Raw genomic sequence first — 15,228 nt, 5'->3', positions numbered from 1 at the left:
TCCTGCAGCCCCAAGGACCCGCAGCCCCGAGGACCCGCAGCCCCGAGGACCCGCAGCCCCGAGTATCCTGCAGCCCCGAGGCACGCAGCCCCGAGGACACACAGTCCCGAGTACCCGCAGCCCAGAGTACCAGCAGCCCCGAGTACCAGCAGCCCCGAGTACCCGCAGCCCAGAGTACCTGCAGCCTCTGGTTCTGTAGCCCCTGGTACCCACAGCCCCTGAGTACCCACAGCCCCTGAGTATCCTGCAGCCCCAAGTGCCCTCAGCCCCCGAGTACCTGCAGCCCCCGAGTATCCTGCAGCCCTGAGTACCGCAGCCCCGAGTACATACAGCCCCGAGGACCCTGCAGCCCCAAGGACCCGCAGCCCCGAGTATCCTGCAGCCCTGAGTACCCTGCAGCCTCGAGGACCCGCAGCCCCGAGTATCCTGCAGCCCCGAGGACCCTGCAGCCCCGAGGACCCGCAGCCCCGAGTATCCCGCAGCCCCGAGTATCCTGCAGCCCCAAGGACCCGCAGCCCCGAGGACCCGCAGCCCCGAGTATCCTGCAGCCCCGAGGCACGCAGCCCCGAGGACACACAGTCCCGAGTACCCGCAGCCCAGAGTACCAGCAGCCCCGAGTACCAGCAGCCCCGAGTACCTGCAGCCCAGAGTACCTGCAGCCTCTGGTTCTGTAGCCCCTGGTACCCTGAGTACCCACAGCCCCTGAGTATCCTGCAGCCCCAAGTGCCCTCAGCCCCCGAGTACCTGCAGCCCCCAAGTATCCTGCAGCCCTGAGTACCGCAGCCCCGAGTACATACAGCCCCGAGGACCCTGCAGCCCCAAGGACCCGCAGCCCCGAGTATCCTGCAGCCCCGAGGACCCGCAGCCCCGAGTATCCTGCAGCCCTGAGTACCCTGCAGCCTCGAGGACCCGCAGCCCCGAGTATCCTGCAGCCCCGAGGACCCGCAGCCCCTAGGACCCGCAGCCCCGAGTATCCTGCAGCCCTGAGGACCCGCAGCCCCTAGTACCCGCAGCCCCGAGGACCCATAGCCCCAAGGACCCGCAGTCCTGAGTACCCGCGGCCCCTCCCAGCTGCTGCCCTGACTGATGTGGGGGCTTGGAACTAGTCCCTCCTCATCCTGGGGTGCAAGAAAAGCTAGGCCAGGCATGGAGCAATCTCCTCATGGACAAACCTGTGTCCCCTTGGACCCTACAAAAATACTTGCCTGACCTGAATATAGGCTCCAGGCCCTGAACGACAAGGACGTGGCGGGCGGAGCCAGAGCCTGCTCCAGCCGGTTTCTGCCAGATGACATGGTGGGAGGCCTGCTTCCTGCACTCGGGCACCACCTGCCTTGTCTCATTACCACGGCAACCCCGGCAGGCAGGTGTCTGCTCCCCAGGGGCAGCAGGAGAAGCTGGACGCGGTGGTTGCTGGGTTCTCAGTTCACTGTGTTCCTCCTGCAGCCTCCCTCCCACCTTCCTACCCCAACCCTGCACCCCAGCTCCCCTTCTCTGGATCCTTACAGCCTCAACCTTCCACCCCTGCTGCTTCTCCTGAGATGGTGCTGCCCTGGGTTAGCCTGTTCCTCCCTCTTCCTCTCGGGCTTCCTTTCCATCTGACTGCAAACCAGCTCTGGTAGCCCATCAGCGTGGTGAACACTGTCAGTGCAGACCCAGCCTCCCGGTCAGGCACTGGGTACCCCGACCCCACCACCCTGACCCGCTCTCCGCTCCCCTTCCTCTTCCACATTGGTTTCGTACTTTTCTCTGCACGTTTGTTGAGGCCCAGGGGGGAGGAGGCCAGTGAGACCCTGGTGACCTGGCTGGCACGCCACACACCCCCCCCGCAGGTCCCTGAGCAGACGCATGGCCCCTGGCGCCCCCCCGCCCAGTCTCCATGAACTAAACAGGAAGGCTCTGTGTGCCTGATTGGAAAAACACAAAAGCTGCAGGAACCACCACCTCCATGATGAGCTGCCTCCTCTAGGCAGGGCCTGTGACCCATCGCTTCCCCTCCGGAGGGCACAAGCTGCAACCCGGTGTGACCAGCCAGGAGCCCTGTTCTCCTCCAGGATCAACAACTTCATGTCACACACCTAATGAATCTGGGCGGGCGCCGGGGTTAGGTACACACAGCAGGGAGCAAACACAGCTGGAGCCTTAGGTTAATTAAAATGCCACCGTAGGTGTGGACGTGGCAGGGAGAGGCTGATTCCCTTCGTGGGATGCCCGTGGGTCCGGGAGTGAGCCAGCCTCGCCCTGGGGAGCTGGGGGTGGCAGGTAGCAGGTGTCCAGGACTCAGATGTCGGCTCAGGGCTCCTCCTGCCTGGGAATGGCAGCAGAGCCCTCCCCCCGCCCTGGCAGGAGGGCACAAGCCACATTTGGTGTGCAGATTCAGGAAGGTGCAGAGAAGTGACCCATGCTTCTCTGGGCTGGACCGCGGTGGCCTGGGTCTCAGGAGCCCCCCGAGGCTCCCGATGGGAATTCTGGATTCTAAACCCAACCACCTAGTTGTGTGTCAGTTTCCTCACTGGAGAGGTTTGGGAGGAGGGGACTTCAGAAGCCAGGCTGGTGTCAGGTGTATCTGAAGGTCTGAGCTGGAGTTTCGTGGGGGTGGTGGGAGAGGGCGTTGCCGCCGAGAGGCAGGCAGGGCCTCGCCCACACCAGCCAGGAAACGGCGGGTTGCTGCAGCTGGGTGTTGGCGCCCAGCAGAGCCTCGGAACGGGCGCCAAGGGGCCTGTGCCCACAGGCCCTCAGATGTGCACCTGAAGAAGCGGTCCACGGATGCGGGAGAGCAGGTGGAGGGGCCGATATGGCCTCAGGGGGACCCCTTAGGAGGGACGCCATGCACCCACTCAAAGCTGTTCCCAAGATAAGTTCCATCTCATGGGAAAGGCAGGACAACCGTGCCCCATGGGCTCACAGCTCAGCCGGACACATAAGACAGGCAGAAGGAGCTCAAGGCCATCAGTGATGCCCCAGGGGTTCCTTGTACAGCAGGTACTTCAGAAAAGCTCATTTAAAAAAAAAAAAAACTGTCCTTTACCTTTGTGCCCAGAGACCCTGTGGAGCCCGGGGACCCGGAGAGCCCAGTGACCAGGCTGTAAGGGAGGAGGGAGGGGGGACCCTCGGCCTCGGGAGTTTCTGTGGGAAGAGGACCAGTGCAGGGGTCCAGGTGTGCAGACAGGACAGAAGCCTGTGCCCTGTGGCTGGGCCTGGGGGTGCCCCCGAGGGACTGAGAAATGTGCCATCGTGCCCATCTTATGGACGGGAAGACTGAGCCCCTTTCCTCAACAGTGAGGAGGGGGCCCACTGGGGATGGGAACCCAGCCAGCAGGCCCCAGATACCACCCAGGCACACTGGGCCTGTGTCGGCTGGTCCCAGACAGCATAGGCTGTCTGTAGGGTGAGGAGGCCCTGCAGAGGACCCCAGAGAACACACACCGCCCTTCTCAGCGCTGCCTTCATCCTGAGATGACACCCATGCTCCGTTCCTCCTCCCAGCGGTCTCTCCAGCGGCACCCACCCTCCGCTGCTACTGCCGTGGCTCAGAGCCCCGTGGCTGTGGCCCGCACTATCCCCAGGTCCCACCCTGGTCTCTCCATAGGCCACCTGCTTCCACATGCACATCTCTGCCTGAATCCCCCGTGTCTCCGGTGAGAGGTCGAGATCCTGGACCGAATCCCCACCTGCCTCTGCGGCCACTGCCAGGGCCACCCCGAGCCCCGTCTGTGCCTCGAAGCTCCTGTGTTCATATTAACATGTGTGCTCCTTTATGTGATGTCCTGAGCCCTGGTCATTACGGGACCTGAGCTCGAGCACGACACTCGGCGTGTGCTGGTGTAGACAAAGCAAGGCCGGATTGTGAGCGTTTTAGGATTTGCGCTGTGCCTAAGCGCTTGGCGGACCTGTAGTCTGAGATGCACACCAGCTGTCGACAGAAAGCATTTCCTTTTATCTTGCTCAGAGCTCAAATACAATGTCAAAGTCAGTGCTCTTAACACCAGAGCATAAGAGAACTTTTTGGTGTTTTCCATGCTGTGCTGATACAATGTTTCAATGTTGTGTTGATACAGTAAAAAGGAACTGATGATGAACAGACTGGCTGAAAGGGGCGCCTGGGTGGCTCAGTCGTTAAGCGTCTGCCTTCGGCTCAGGTCATGATCCCAGGGTCCTGGGATTGAGTCCCGCATCGGGCTCCCTGCTCAGTGGGGAGCCTGCTTCTCCCTCTGCCTCTGCCCCTGCTCCTGTACTCTCTCTCTCACTTAGTCTCTCAAATAAAATCTTAAAAATACAAAAACAAAACAGAGTGGCTGAGGGCAGGGGTGAATTAAATAAGTGCCACGAGCCCCTGCAAAAACACACAGCAGAACGTTCTGTGTCAGTTTCATAAAGAAGACCTGGCTGAGAAGGCGTCTTATGCCGCATTTGGCCGGCTCCTGTAATAAGTCCTGTGCATTCCCAAAAATCTGCCCTCAAGAAGCGAGGACTGGACATTATCAGAGGGACGGCCTTGCAGGAACAGCTCGGGTTATTGTTAAGAGCACACTGGTTTCTAGTAATGAAAGTAATACTTTCCTTGTTTTAAATATGACGAAATTACTGAAGAGTATAGAAAATAAAACCACCTAACAAATTGTGCTCATGGTCATGGCCTGAAGTCCCAAACGTTGGCCAAGCGCTGCCCAGGGGGTTTGTGGCTGGGACCAGAAGAAGCAGACCCCTCTTGTGGGTGTCCTGGCTGGAGTGTGGGCGCCCCGATGACCACCTGCTGCCCCTCTGCTCCCACGGCCCCCACACAGCTGAAAGGCTGGGCAGAAAAAGCAAAAGCCTCATGAACTTTTTAAATGCAAATTTCAATTGCATTTTAAGCTGTCCATTTAGGATGCCTTTTCCATCCAGTCTGTACACACTATCTGATAGATTTCTGGAATGCTTAACAACTTCTGGTCACATTTCCAACATATTAATGAAATTGTGCTAAGAAAAATCTGCTTTTATTTCTCCACGGAATGGATAATGCAACTGGAAAATGTGCTTGAAAGGTGTCCCTATCATTCAGGAAAATGCCCAAGATCAGGGAATAAGATTAGCCCCCACGTGGAGCACGAGGAGCCGAAAAGGAAGGCCACTGGCCAGCTCGTGGGCACTCGCTCAAGCCCTGTGCCGATGCCCGGCTCACTGTCAAGTTAGCTCAGCCCGTGCCTCCTGGAGCAGATGCCCGGCTCACTGTCAAGTTAGCTCAGCCCGTGCCTCCTGGAGCAAACACGCCTTCAGCTCCCCTCCCTGCGGCCGCCAGGTGTGAGCAGCCAGCAGGTGCAGTGGGCCCAGGGGCAGACCCTGTGGACCGCCCCGTGGCCGCCAGGGGCCACTTCTCCGAGGGCAAGGAGCGGGTTTCCGGGAGTCCCATTTCAGCTCAGGAATCTCATCCCACGGACTTCTCAATACCCTTGCATGTTCTCTTGGCTCTGGATTATGATCCCAGTCTTCACAGAGACCATGTAGGCTGATGATTACCGCTCTGCCTGCAGCACCAAGCCTGGGCCCGGCCCACAGCCGACACTCCCTGTCTGCCACTAACAGATGAAGAGCAGCCCTTCTCAGGCCTTAGATGTCTTGTGAATTCATTTGTTCTTAGCTTAATACAGAAACCCGTTTATTTTCCTGAAAACTTGCTCCTATACAGAAGTCCCAGAGAGTCCTCGGAGCACCTCTTTCAAGCAATCTTGGAAAATAAAGGTTTCTTCGCATGAGTAAATACTTCACAGGCATTTTGGACGGTGCTGCAGATGGGCGGCATCGATGCCTTCCACCTCGACCGGCCTGGCTCCACACGCAGGACGATCGTCTGCTGGTTTTTCTCAGCACGCTCTTTACTCTGTGTCTGAAAAACCTGCCTTCTCTAGAGACATGGGAAAAACCTGCCTCCAGTGTCCAGACACTGCAGGATTTAGCGCAATGACTGCACGACGGGATTTACACTTGTGTTGCCGACACAGTTTCTGAACCCTCTGGGTCTTCCCACACAGGACGGTGACAAAGAGGAGCTTCGTCCCCCATGCAGCCGCCAGGACGCATGAGGCTGACTACAGATCCCACCGACGGGGCTGACTGATGCGCCACAAGAAAACGTCACCGACTGAGCCCTTGCATCTTGCACAGAGCCTACGAGTTAAGAAAGGCCCCAGACGCTGAGCTTGATCTCCTGCTCGATGCAGAAAATCCTCTGCGGGGTCTCCAGGACCGGCGGCCCATCCGCGTGCCACCGCACACGTGCACATGCACAGCCACGCAGGAAAGGCTCATGCACACCTGTTGGAGGTGCTAACTTGACTTTTCTGCCGCCCTATTAGGGAAAACGGGAAAGCAGCAGAGCATAAGTGCCCAGCGCCCCAGAAGCATCCACACTAGCACCAGCACCGCCGTGACTGGGGCTCGGCTGCTATTGGGGCACAAACTCCACTCAGCATCATGACAATGGTGACGAGGCTCGCTGGAGAATCTTGTCCCAGCTTGACAGACGCCACCCTCTCTAGCACATTCGTGCATCTGTGGCCTCAGGGCGACCGCATCCCTGGAAAGGTCCGGCTCCCACAGGCTCCCACCTCACAGCACCTTCGGCTGACCCTCAGGCCAGGCCCGGGCTCCCACCCGCCGCGCAGACGGCCCTCGGCTGCGGCCCCAGGCCCTGCTGCCAGGTCAGAGCGCGGGGCTGCCTGGTCCTGGGGCTCCAGAAGGGCGACTCCTGTCCCGCCACCCTCACTCCACTCCAATTTCCGGGCAAGAGCTCTGAGCCACCTGCTGCGGCCTCTGAGCCATGAGGCTGCCGCGCTCCGTCTCAGGAGACGCATGGGGGAGGGGGCAGGAGCGGCATGTGGACACCAGGGGAAAAAGAAAGGAAAAGGACTGAGGATAAAACAACATTCTGCTGCAGGCGGGCTGGGGGCCCTGGCAGGCTGCAGCGTCCACCTCGCGGCACAGAAGGGACACCAGCTGTTTGGACAGAGGAGCGTCCAGGAAGTGTGGCGGGGCAGTGGGGAGAGGCAGTCTCCAGAGACTCCTGCCCACCTGGACCAGAAGCACCGGAGACGCTGCCCACGCCCCGCTCCGGCTGTGAGCGCCCCTCCAGGGGCAGCCCCGTGCTGTCGCCCTCATCTGGGGAGGAGACCCAGGCACACGATGTCTGGACCCTGAGCATCTGCTCATCCTACTGCAGGCCCGGCGGCTCCAGGGGCGGTCCTGCCCCACGTGATTGTCTGGGGCTAGGAGCGCCGTGTCCACGGGTCCCGAGCTGAGCCACACGGAAGGCCCGCACAGTCCTGTGACTTACTTTCCTGGCACAACACAAATGGAGACACTGGCCGTGAGGGGGCGGCTCCCATTCTCGGGGCCCCCGTCCCTGGGGGATGTGGCCGGGGCCATGCAGGGCTGCTCTGGACACTGGGTGGGAAGCAAGGGACACCTCTGTCCCCTGTGCTGAAGGCTGTTTTGTCTACCGTGGGCTTGGCCCACTCAGTGACTTCGGCCCTTAACCCCCAAGGATGCAGCCACCCTCACTCAGCCTCAATTTCCCTGTGGGCAGAAGTGTGTGATCACTGCACAAACGGATCTACAGAGTCCAGGCTTCTGCCCCCACTCCACTCGGAGGCCAAGCCTCTCTCTGAGTTGAGCCACGCTGGCCCTCCTGGGGGACTCTTGGGGGCCCTGCTGGGCCCACCACGTTTCTGCACCCTCCAGCTTGGTGCCTGTCACCACTGACAGAAACAAGAGCCACGGGGCTGACTGTGGGCCCCGCAGCAAACCCAAGGGCTGGGTCGCGTCACCTGCCTGGGTCCACGCCCCCAACAGCACCCCAGACAAGCATCGTCTCTGACACCTATGACCCGGCCCTCCCTGTCTGGGGGTTCAAACAAGACAACAAAGCACAGCTTTAACCCACAGGTGATGAGAAGGCGGCCCCCGGACCCAGTCCTCACGGGGCTGTGCCTGACCACAGAGACCTCAGACGCGTCTCGTCACAGACCGGACCGCAGTTGGCCAGGAAAGAAGCCGCATCCCTCACCACATTGCAGCAGATTTCAGGAACTTCAGGGGTGAATGGAAGAGTCTGTCCATGGATGGGAGACCTGCTCAGCCCCCGTGCACGGCTGGGGGCCCCAGGGGATTCGCTGGGCTCTGTGGCTCCCCGGGAACCACAGAAGCACCTCTGTGTCACCAATCCACACTTGACCTACAGTGCTGCCGACCACCCAGTAAGTCACCCACGTATCACTCAGTCAGGGGATCACCAATACCAAGTAGCTGGTGGCTTCTGTTCTCTTGGCACTTTATGCATGGACCTTTGCCCACAGAGTGTGGACGAGGTCGGCTTAGCTCCGACGGGCTTGGTGCTGGCCAAACTCCCTGCTGTCCAGGTCGGCCTGCCATGGAGCTGACCCTCACTAGCCACAGGGATGTCCCGGCTTTAGGGAGCCAATGGTGGGACTCAGAGTCATCGAACGATGACTTTGGATGAAGGCTCGTCTACCTCCCACACCAATTCCCCAGGCTGCTCCTCGCTCCGAGGGGTGCCGCTCACTGGTGACTCACAGGGACGTCCTCCCTTCTGCAGGGCAGATGCGTAAGAACCCTCTCCAGGACGCACGGCCACCGTGCCGGGAGCCCTGCAAGTGATCCACAGGATGGCAGCTCCTGGGACCCGGACACTCACCCTCAGAGACAGACAGCATCCAGGAGCACCACTCAGAATAGACATAGTAGCTTTTCATCTCTGCCACAGAGATCCGGGCTGCGTGTCTGTCCCCCATGGCCCAGGAGCACCAGGGAGACGCTCTCCCTGTGCCCGGTCCTGCTGCCCTCCGTGCTTACCCGCAAGCCTCTCCCACTGAACTTTGCTCCCTAAATCTGCGTGAGGGACCAGCTGACTTGTACTTCCGTTTCACCTCCGAGCTGAGACAAAGCACTGCAAGGAGGTTACCCTCCCGCAGACCAACATCTGCTCACCCCACCCATGTGTGTACATATGTATCCTGGGCGGCCGGCAGGCTTGGGGCGCCGGAGGAGAAAGGAATGTCCGGGCCTGTTTGGCCTTGGTTCGGAGAGGGGACACCTCTGCTGGAGGCGCTCCTGTGCTGCTGTGAAGGTGACAGGATCGTCAGATGCGGGCCGGTCCCACGCTGCCTGCAGAGACGCGCATGCATGCTGGAAGCCTCAAATCCAACGATATGTCCAAAGCAACTCCTCATCTCTCCTGCTTGCATCTGATAAGGTCCGATGCTCCCGACACAGGTGACTATGTCTGGGAACAAACAGAGGCGGAGGCCGTATTTGCCGAGGAGGGTGAGCGAGCAGGGACATGGGCACCTGTTCCAAGGCCCCTCCTATGCTGTCCAGCTTTCTCGGTCTGTGGGTCTCTAACACGTCTGCAGTGTGAAGTGCGAGCCCCACCTGGAGACGCTCTCTCGGAGTCCAGCCAAGGCTTGAGCTGGCTCTTGCCACCATCACTGCTGGCCCTGCCCTGCCCACCACACGGTCTGGGCTCCATGGGGACGGGAGAAGGATACCCCCAGTCCCTGCTCAGGGACCCAGAGAGTGGACTGAGTCCAACGCCCCAGCCAGCAGGTGCCCAGCGGGGTTCCCCACTACACGCTGCAGTCCAAGCCGCCTAGACAGTGGGTGCCCAGCACCAAGACCCCACAAAGACCCAGACGCCTCAGGCCCAGACCCATCCCCAGGCCTGAGCCAAGCTGTCCCCAAGCAGGCCGGGGGCAGATGGGGAATCTTGGCGGGAGGTCAGAAGCAGTGACTTCAACCAAGTTGCCTGATGTTTAAAATGATGAAGACAATGATAATCACCAGATTTCTCCAGAGCATGGAACCTCTCCTTACCAACAAGTGCAAGCCTGTAAACAAGACTCTCTGAATAAACACACTTTAGATAAAGCAGCACACTCTCCTTGCTTCTGCAGGTCTCAGTAGACCTCGCCCAAGTCTGACCTCTGGAAAGTCAGAGAGAAAACCACCCTCCGCTTCCGGAAGCTCCTGAGAAGCTGAAAGCCAGGCTCGCAAATCTGGCTTTTCTGAAAGCCGTTATGGGCAAGACCTGGTGGATCCAGTGGCCAAGTGTCAATGCGCACTGAGCCCCACGCTCGTGGTCCCATAGAGCGCCCTGGCCTGTGGCTGTGGCCTCCGCCTCCCACGCCTCCAGGGAACATGGCCCCACAGCCTGTGACTGGGCTGCTAGTCACACGGTCCCGAGAGAGCCGGTCTGAGTCACGGTCAGACCCCGACTCCAGCACTCAGCCCTCCGGGAACAGCGGGGAGGGACACACCACTGTCCTGGCCGACTCTGGAAAGGGCCTCATTGCAATTTGCTGTTACGTTTTCAACATTTCTCGGTGCACTGATTTTCTAAAAGAAAGGAAACCCTGCAAAGATGTCACCGCTGAGTCTGTACAGCTGAGCTACTGGTTTCCTCAAGAATTCCTTCCAGAAGAATTTTTTTTTTTTTTTAATTTAAATCTTGGGGCATTTTTTTTCCCTTTTTGCATTAGCTACCAGGAAGCTCAAAGGGAAATTCTGTGATCACTTGCAGTGATCAATTCACTCAGGTGGGTCAAATGTATTTATTTGCATCTTTTAAATAATTCTGGTCCTGTTTAAAATTCTTCATGCCAACCCGAAACATGCTTCCATAAAGAGAATTTTTCAATTCTAAGGAAAACAACCTGTTCTCGGCTTATTGAAACTCAGTTGGAAAGGATCCAGTGCAGAGGGGCACAGAGTGGACGCCCCCCAGGTGCTTAGATGCCACTGTAGGTAGTGTTCTGTGTCTGGACTGTGGCAGCTCCCATGGGACAGTGCGGAGGCAACAGCGCAGAGCTCACCCTAACCGCCGCTTGATCGACATCACATGTTTCCGGCGATCAGAGAAAACTGGGATCTCGTGATGATGCGCTGCCCCCGCGTCCTCCACTGCACCAGAAGGCTGGCCCGACGATGCTTCTTTCAGGGCTCGAACCACGGAAAACAGCTGGGCTGACTTGTGAGGTCTGTCCACAGGGACGCAGAGGCCAGCCCGACCCAGACACTCGTATACAGATGGGTTTTGAAGAAGGAACTGGGACAAACTTGCAGGCAGGAAGCCAAGGCAAGACTGCTTCTCTGGGAGCAAGAAGTTACCCAGCAGGTACCCAGGGGCATGATGGCCACACCCACAGGTCAAGGAGACTTAGCCGGGAGATGCCAGGCTGGAGATGCCAGGGAGGCCGGGCTGGATGGCGAGGGAGGCTGGGGGCAGGTCGGTGAGGGAGGCCTAGAGGGCCGCGTAGAGCCTTGCTGACCCAGGGCCTCACACGGCACTTAGCACCTAACTGCCCGCCGTCCACGTTGGTCTTGAATACCAGCACACACAGCCTCAAAGGCTTCTAATGAGCACTAAGGAGTAAAGGAGAAGCCTGTGGGGTCGGCAGCCCCCCTTCCCTCTGAGAGGACACCCCTGGGATGCTAAACCCCCTGTCCAGGCTACATGGCTGATGTGTGGGGACAGGCTCAGGCCTAAAGTCACCCTCCCCCACGCAGCCTCCAGGTGTCAGGATGATAATCCCGTCCTTCAGAGTGGGGGGTCCTCAGGGCCACCCTCCCGGAGACAGAGCACAGATCCCCCCAAGGCCAGAACAGGTCTGGTCAGACAAGTCGGGGAACCCCCACATGTGTCCACTGACCTCCAGATAGAGGGCGTGTGGGGAGGCCGGGAAGGGCACAGACCCAGCGTCCATGCCCTTGGTGGGCGTGGGGCAGGGGTCCACACGGCCCGTTGTGACGGCTCCACTCACTCTACAGAGTTGGCGGAATCCACAAGAGGGCTGAGGCCGTTCTTTTAACCCTGAACACGTGCACAGATGCAGGTGAGCGCGGGACGACCGCATGGATGCAGAAGCAGTCGGGCTTTCAGGGCGTGGGCTCTGTCCTTGCCCCAGAGGGAAACTGAGGGAGGCGGTCTGCCCACGACGAGTCTACTTCCCCCCAACCAGGGGCCGTCAGCCACACCAGACCCCCCGTGCTCGGCCCCAACGCAGATGCATATACCCCTCCCTCCCTCTGGGGACGCTATGCGGCCAGCTCCAGGCTCCACCTCCCTAACAGGGGGAGATGTTGGGCTGGCTTTGTTACTTCTGATGTCTTTCACCTTACAGACATCAAGGGCATCTGTCCAAAGGGGTGCCGGCGGTCACAGAGTCCGCTGCTGCCCCAAGGTCAACAGCAAGCCTCAGCTCTCCAGGGCCCTGAGGAGGGAGGGCATCTCCCAGGAGAAAGGGCAGAAACAAGGGACTCCAGTTGGAGCCATTAGCAGCCCCGGCTCCATAGGAAGTCAGTTCGTGAAGACATGACTTTGACCCATGAGAATCCCCACTCCTTTTTCAGGGAGGCGCTAGCTCGGGAGCAGCCTGTGGTCCTGGCAGGGGACCGCGGCCCGCATCCAGCGGCAGGGCAAGGGGGCCAGGAGGCTGTCCAGGGCCAGACGCTGGGGCAGGATGCCAGAGGGCCCCCGGGCAGCAAGGACACCACGCACCAGCCCCCCTTACGCATGTCTGTCCGCGTCTGCCCACCCGCCGAAGGGACCCCTGGCGCCCAGTCCTGCGCCCCAGACAGCACCAGCCCGTCCCGCCTCACCTGGCTGTGGGCGCCTGGAGGCCCCCCAGCACCGCCGGGGCCGGAGCCGGAGCCGACGCTGGAGTCCCCTGAGAGCCCCCCGAGATGCTCCCCTCGTGGTCATCCTGCCGTCCTCCAGGGACGCGCTCGGCAGCAGAAGCTTTGAATCTGCAGACAGGCTCATGCAAGGGCCGAATGTGGCCTGGTGTCAGGGCCACACGGTTCCCACCTCCCTGCAGCCCTCCACCGGGACAGTGGAAAACAGGCGGGTGCTGGCGGCGAGGGGGAGGGCGCCCCACCCGGCGCTGCACGCTGAGCTGGGCACACGACCTCCAGTGACCTTGGTTTACCAAGTCCTGAGGAAGAACAACAGAGCGTCCAACCAGCTCACAGAGTGACTGGCCTCCACCTCCAGGCCTCAAGCTGCAGTGACCGTGGGCTCGACAGTCCGCCGGGGAGCCCAGAACCACCTGCCCACGAGGGCCCGCCCACAGAGGCTGCCGCCGGCCCCCGCCTGTCTCCACGCCCGGCAGGACGCAGGACGCGCAGCCATCTACTTGCAGGTCTTGGGTGTTTCCTTCCTGGGAAAGGGGCTTGTGCAGGCTGGGGCTCCCAGTGTCAGGGACCTGCTCCAACTGCCCGAGCCAAAAACACCTTCCAAGCTCAGGAAGTCTCAAGTTCAAACAAACAAGTACAAGGCGGGAGGAAGGGAGGAGAACCAGCCCCAGGCCTTCTTGAAATAAACGGGTAAACTCCGTCCGTGACCCCTGCATGCGGTCCAGCTCGGGAGAAAGGAAATGATAGCACTGCTTTGCTTGGCTAGTGACACTTCCCAGCGGTGCCTGACGTGCCCCTGGCCCACTGGCTCCAGACCCTGGTGCCCACCGCGTCCGAGTGGGTGAGCACCCAGCACTGCCCGGACCGTCCCAGCGCGTCCTGCTGCATCAGCTCCGATCCTCACCCCTCCCGTGCTGGGCAGCTCATTCGGTGCTGCACGAGGCTCTGAGGGCCTGAGTGCACGTATCCTATGCTCAAGGTCACGGGGTAGAAACTGATGGAGGGTCAGCACTAGGGTCTGGCTGAAGGGCCATGCTCGGCCCCACGCACCACGGGCACCCCTTCCTCCACCAACACGACTAGAGCCGGCCAAGCTGGGTCGCCGCCACATAATGCGTTTGTTTCATTTTGGTGCCTTGGTGCCCACCCTCCTCCCATGAGCGTTCACAGGCTGGGGGACCCTTCCTGCTGGAGCTGGAGGCTGTGGGGCTGAGAGGACCGTGTCCGGCCCAGCCTGGAGGAGACAGCAGCCCCGGTGTCCACGTTCAGCTTCCCTTGGTTAGAAGCAGACTCACACCTCTGAGCAGGAAAGGTGCCGAGAGCGCGAGGCAGGTACTAGCTCCACTGGCCTCCACCCGCCTGCACCCCCGTCTGGGCTGTCGGCTGTCCTGCGCCAGCCTCCGAGTCCCCGGGGATGCAGCAGGTGAGGCTGGCTCCAGGTGCCACATCCATGAGAAGCAACAAGGAACAAACCACGCTGGGGGGCCGTCCCCCAGAAGCAAGGGAAAACCATGACCGGGCCTCAACGCTGTCCATCCCGGCCCCTCCGCGCTGGCTTCCAAGCAGAGGCCGTCCCGGCGCACACTCGGGAGGAAACAGATGCGCGTTTGATGTGACGGGTCCAGGACGCGAGCCCTCTTCCTGTGAGCAGGGACCGGAGCCCTCAGCTCTGAGCGGCCCACGGCGGCTCAGGGAGGATGTGTGGAAACACAGCTGCTCTGTGTCCACGGGAGCTGCCCTCCACTAGCGGTGTGGAGCTGCAATGAGCCACCTGTCACGCACCGAAGCTCCCCCGCGTCTATCCTCTCCCCATGTAAGTGTGACGGTGCGATGGCCCGTGGCTCAGCCTTCAGCATGTGGCGCCGCTGACCCAGGGTCTCCGACTTCTCCAAATATGTCTTAAAAATGTTACTAATGAAAACCTTTTCCAAAAATCAGTTCTGAGACACAAACCGGCTCACAGTCTATTGGTCTCTCTGTCTTGTAGGTTCACAGCCTTCAGGTTTGGGAAATGTCTTGAAACCACGGATTTCTCCAGCCTTCAGGGGGCATTTCCCTCCCTAAACTCTCCAGTTCTGAAACACAGACCACCCAAGTTCTTGGTCGCCGGTCCCTGGCCACCCAGGTGTGCTGAGCGCAGCCGGGGGAGGCTAGAGGCATCGGCAGGCCATTTGAGAACTAGACTGACCCTCTGGGGACCCCAAGAGTCTATTTTACTCAACATGACCTTCAGCTACTGTCAAGAAATTCCTATCGATAACTGGCATGGTTTTTGGCAGTAAAGAGCCTTAAATTAATCACGTCAGGGGAGCAGAGAGTTATGTAGTGCAGATCTTAAATGAGCTGCTGGGTGTATGGAAATTCGGCCCTGGGAGGCAGATGCCTGGCTCACGGCTGCGTGAGGCTACAGCCAGGCTTCAGGACTCAGGTACAACAGGTTCTTCTTTCTTTTTCTTTTTAAGACACAAAGGATGGGAAACAGCCCACGTGTGCCCACTTGGGGCAGTGGATTTCCACCAGGCCAGCCCACTTGGGGCA

The 15,228-nt window shown here is 59.9% G+C and overlaps 1 protein-coding gene and 1 long non-coding RNA gene across 19 annotated transcripts in view; one reads left to right on the top strand and one right to left on the bottom strand.

Moving 5' to 3' along the window:
- The window catches only part of MCF2L (MCF.2 cell line derived transforming sequence like), a 133,601-nt gene that overhangs the window by 65,019 nt on the left and 53,354 nt on the right, over positions 1 to 15,228 (bottom strand). The window contains exon 1 of one of the 17 annotated variants that reach the window (XM_073887465.1): positions 12,655 to 12,780. The exons of the other annotated variants lie outside the window; for them this stretch is intronic. Within the exon in view, the coding sequence (XP_073743566.1) occupies positions 12,655 to 12,757 (103 nt within the window). The 5' untranslated portion in view covers positions 12,758 to 12,780. Of the gene's footprint in view, positions 1 to 12,654; positions 12,781 to 15,228 lie in introns of those variants that run through there. 17 annotated transcript variants of the gene reach the window in all.
- Positions 10,978 to 15,228, top strand: part of LOC112826460 (uncharacterized) — a 4,990-nt gene continuing 739 nt past the window's right edge. Inside the window, exons 1-3 of one of the 2 annotated variants that reach the window (XR_012376669.1) lie at positions 10,978 to 11,170; positions 11,824 to 11,888; positions 12,406 to 14,478. This is a non-coding gene — a long non-coding RNA (uncharacterized lncRNA). Of the gene's footprint in view, positions 11,171 to 11,823; positions 11,889 to 12,405; positions 14,479 to 15,228 lie in introns of those variants that run through there. The other variant, XR_003208931.2, reaches the window with a different exon arrangement.

Source organism: Callorhinus ursinus, unplaced genomic scaffold (assembly GCF_003265705.2).
Source record: "Callorhinus ursinus isolate GAN/ISIS: 27379988/994484 unplaced genomic scaffold, GSC_fseal_2.0 scaffold79, whole genome shotgun sequence".
NCBI classification, from domain to species: domain Eukaryota; kingdom Metazoa; phylum Chordata; class Mammalia; order Carnivora; family Otariidae; genus Callorhinus; species Callorhinus ursinus.
Note: the sequence above shows the minus strand (reverse complement) of the source record. Positions and strands in the feature narration are given on the sequence as shown.